The following is a 4,226-nucleotide window of genomic DNA, read 5'->3' as shown; positions in this document are numbered from 1 at the left end:
TGCATCACAGAGCACACCTGTCTAGACCACCTGCATCACAGAGCACACCTGTCTAGACCACCTGCGTCACAGAGCACACCTGTCTAGACCACCTGTGTCACAGCACACCTGCCTGAAGCGCCTGAAATGCAGAGCAAGCCTGCTTGACAGAGCATTCCTGGTTCCTGTCTTCACAGAAGCGGGCACCTGGCTTTCTTCACAGGATCACTAAGGGAGTTTGAACCACCAACCTTCAGGTTAGTTAAAAGTGAAGTGCAAATGACTTGTGCTTCAAACAGAGATCTTCATTACACTGAGATGTGAGTTCACCTAGAGGACCTGCAACAAGAATGATGCCTCCGAGTTGTGGTGCTGGAGAAGAGCACTGAACGTCCCACGGACTGCGCAAAGCACCAACAGGTATGTCAGGGGAAGGTGCAGCCAGAGTGCTCCTGGGAGGCAGAGATGGTGAAGCTTGGCGCACAGATTTTGGGCACATAGTCAGAGGGTCAGTCCTTGGGAAAGGACATTATGTTGGCAAAGGTGAAGAGGAAGACCGTCCACAAGGTTATGGACACAGCGACTGCACTATGGGCTCCAGCACGTCAGAGACGGTGATGCTGGTGCAGACCTGCTGTTCAGAGGGTCACCGTGATGTGTAGTCAGCTCGGGGGCACCCAACAACAACACAACAACAAACGTGGATGGGAAGATAAGCTGGCCTGACCCTCTAGTCCTGAAAAGCTGCCACAGAGACCGTTCAGTGCACAGCTCCGCTCTGACACGCTGGGACCCAAGGAGTCAGGTGCCTCTCAGGGCCAGCAGGCTTGAACACCGTACAGCAGAGACAGCACCGAGCAGGCCTGCGTGCCCCCAGCAGCTCCGCAGTGACCACCACGTGCCCTTCGAGACGTGTGGGACAAGACGTGCAACAAGACTCAAAACCACCAAGTGAACTGGACTGACAGACTGGTGGAACCCTGTTCTTATTTTTTTTTAAAATACATTTTATTTTTTTTTAAATTTTAATTAAATTTTACAGAAACTTAGGATTTCCAATCATTCATTGTTACACTTTTTCCCTGCCCACCCTCTCCCCCAATTCGCCCTTCTTGAAAAGTAAAAGAAAACTCTTTCATTATTATGCAATCCCTCCCCCTCAAGTCTACTCCACTATGCAGCCTTCATTCTGACCTCCTGTCCTGACAATAATACCTAATCATATATCCCTTTTAAACAGTTCTCTCCTTCATCTGTTTCAATGCAAAATACATCATTCCTCCCCTCCTTCTCTGTCTTTCCTCAATCCCAATGTCAGTCCAGTTTTATAACAGTGGCCCTATGCAATATTTGTCCTTTTGTGACTGAGATATCTCACTCAGCATAATGTCCTCCAGGGTCACCCATTTTGAATAATATTGCATGAGTTCCTTGTTTTTCAATGCAGCATAGTATTCCACCGTGTGAATATACCACAGCTTCTCTATCCATTCGTTTGTTGGTGGGCACTTGTGTTGTTTCCAGCTCTTTGCTATTATGAACAAAGCTGCAATAAACATGGGTGTGCATATATTTGCGTGGGTGGCGGTTATGGTTTCTTCAGGGTGGAACCCTCGTTCTTAGTCACCCTTCAAATCCAGGATGGAAATAACCCTGTGACTAAGTGCCCAGCCAAACAACAGACAGGTGATCAGTGATGCCAGGGATGGATCTATTCCTTGGAAGAGGCAACCGTACGATATTGAAAGGGCAACATCTGTGCAAGGATGGAGCTCAGAAAGCAGGAAAGGATGGGAGGGAAGGATGAAGGGAAACAGGAACCACAGGAAGGGAGGTGGAAGCGTGCTTGCCCACCGTGAGGCCTCGAGTCAAGACCAGGAATCGTCCTGAGAATGCGTGGATTGTGAAAGGAAAATCAACTTGTTCTATAGACTTTCACTCAAATCAGAACACAAAGTTCAGAAAAGGTCTCTAATACGAGCAGATTATAAAATGAAAACAGTAAAACATTAAGTCTGAATAAAACAAATCATGTTTCTGAAACAAAAATGCTAACTACTGGGCCAATAAGCAACATCATGACAGAGAAGAGACAGAAATTGTCAATGATTTCATCTTATTTGACAAAATCAACAACCTTGGTACTAGTAGTCAGGAAATCAAAAGATGTGTTGCACTGGGAAAGTCTGTAGTCAGAGATCTATCCAAAGGCCTGAAGAGCAAAGGTTGTCAGTTTAAGGATTAAGGTGCTCCTGATCCAAGCCACGGTATTTCCAATTACCTGCCACGCACCTGAGAGTTGGGACAGTGAATAAGGATGACAGAAGAACTGATGCCCTTGACTTGTGGTGTTGGAGAGGAGCACTGAGTGTCCACGGGCTGCCAACAAGTCAGTCCTGGAGAGGGTGTTCCGGAGAGGGGAGGGTGGTGAAACGCCATCTCACGTACTCTGGGCACGCTGACAGGAGGGACCCATACTTGGAACGGGACATCGTGCTTGGAAAGGTGGACGGTTGGAGGAGGAGGAAGACCCTCCGTGTTACAGTGCCTCTAACAGTGGACTCCGGTGTGACTGCGGAGGATGGCTCAGGATTGGGCTGGTTTGAAATCTGCCACTCATAGGGTCATAGTGAGCAGTGGCTACTCAACAGCATCTAAGCACAACAGCACACAGGGAGCCTCGGTGGACCGTGCATGAAGCACTGGCCGACTGATGCACCAGCCAGAGAAAGAGTGGGCAGTGGAGGTCTACTTAGAGCTGTACCGCCCGGGAGGCCCTCAAGGGACAGTTCCACTCTGTCCCGAGGTCTGTGAGGAATTAGAAGACTCAGTGACAGATGGATTGACACAGGGATGGCAGCAGCGGGCTCAAGCGAGTCTGAGATGGTCAGGACAGGACCATCATGGACATCATGGACAGGACCTAGATGGTCAGGGGGAGCGACCTGATGTCCACAGGGTCACCGTGAGTTATACCTGACTCAGGGGTACCTAACAACGATAACAATGAGTGTACAGTATATAGGGGAGCTCTGGCGCCTCGGGGCCAGAAGCTGTGCTGCAATCCTGAAGGCTCAAGGTTCGAGGTCACAAGCTGCTCCACGGCAGAAGGATGGGCAATCTCCTCTCCTGCAATGAACTGCCTCTGAAAACCCGCCAGTGTCAGCTATGGGTGGGTTCCAAACTAAACGACATGACCATCTGAACTGCAGCATGAAGCAGAGGGCATGGCTAGGGCAGGGGGCCTGAGTGTGCAAGTCCTCAGGCCGGCGCAGGTGGGCTGTGCAAACCTTCACACCAGACAGAGCAACTCTCCGTCCAGTAACTCGACAGCAAACTACCAAGGCGCGCAGGTGCGAAAGCTCCAGGGAGCAGGGCAGCAACAGCGTCACCGTCCAGGGGAAGAATCGATCAATCCGAAGGCCCAATAACTGGCAAATGAAGTCACGGTGCGTCCACGGAGCGGAATGCCAGCAGCTCTTCATGAAATGGACAATGATGATCGGGGAGAAGGTTCAAACGAGCAGAGTGTTAAAAACCAGCCTGGGCAGCGCGATTCGTAAACAGACACGCACAGGCTTGGTGCGCTCGAAGGGACACTGCCCCTGATCGGCCATCGCGGCCATGTGAAGTGTAGTGACCACTAGACTTAAAGTCTATCGCCAGAGCAGCAGAGGGTGAACACTGGGGGGCCAGAGCAGGGGTCGAGCTGACCGCTGGCTGAAGCAGCAGAGCGCATGGCCGTGGCCCTGGCCGGCCTCTGCCCCGGGGTCCCGCTGAGGAGGAGGAGGAGGAAGAGCAGGAAGGAGGCTCACAGTCCACAGCCGGGATCGCGGCCTAAGTGGCCGGCACAGCCTCACCCCGGCCGCTGGGCTGCCCGGACGCTGGCCGCTGGGCTGCCCGGACGCTGACCGCCGCCCTACCTTGTAGTAAAACACCGCCTCGGAGTAGCGCCCTTCGTGATCGCGCTGCACCGCCAGCCGCGCGAACTGCACCGCGTCCCGCTCCAGCGCCGCCGCGTCCATGGCGCCCGGACCCTGCTCTGCCGGCCAGGGGGGCGGCCCTGCCTGGAGTGGACGGAGCCAGCAGGGGGGTCGGAGAGCCGCGGGGAGAGGAGGAGAGGGCCTCCTGGGCCCGGGGAGGACAGCGAACCTTCCCGATCCCGCCCGCCGCGCCCCTCAGCGCAGCCTGGACTCCGCGCCCGCGGGGCCGCCCCTCTTGACAGCCTGCACGTTCATCTCCCCGCC

General features: G+C 53.5%; 1 protein-coding gene across 1 annotated transcript in view; it reads right to left on the bottom strand.

The window, feature by feature from the left end:
- Nucleotides 1–4,004, bottom strand: part of CAPN7 (calpain 7) — a 40,415-nt gene extending 36,411 nt beyond the window's left edge. Inside the window, exon 1 of the mRNA XM_006883324.1 lies at nt 3,903–4,004. Within this exon, the coding sequence (XP_006883386.1) occupies nt 3,903–4,004 (102 nt within the window). The remainder of the gene's footprint in view (nt 1–3,902) is intronic.
- Between the last annotated feature and the right edge of the window lie 222 nt (nt 4,005–4,226).

The sequence above is a fragment of the Elephantulus edwardii genome, unplaced genomic scaffold (genome assembly GCF_000299155.1).
Source record: "Elephantulus edwardii isolate Elephantulus edwardi_28Jun2011 unplaced genomic scaffold, EleEdw1.0 scaffold00027, whole genome shotgun sequence".
NCBI lineage: Eukaryota > Metazoa > Chordata > Mammalia > Macroscelidea > Macroscelididae > Elephantulus > Elephantulus edwardii.
This window is presented reverse-complemented; position numbering and strand designations above follow the sequence as displayed.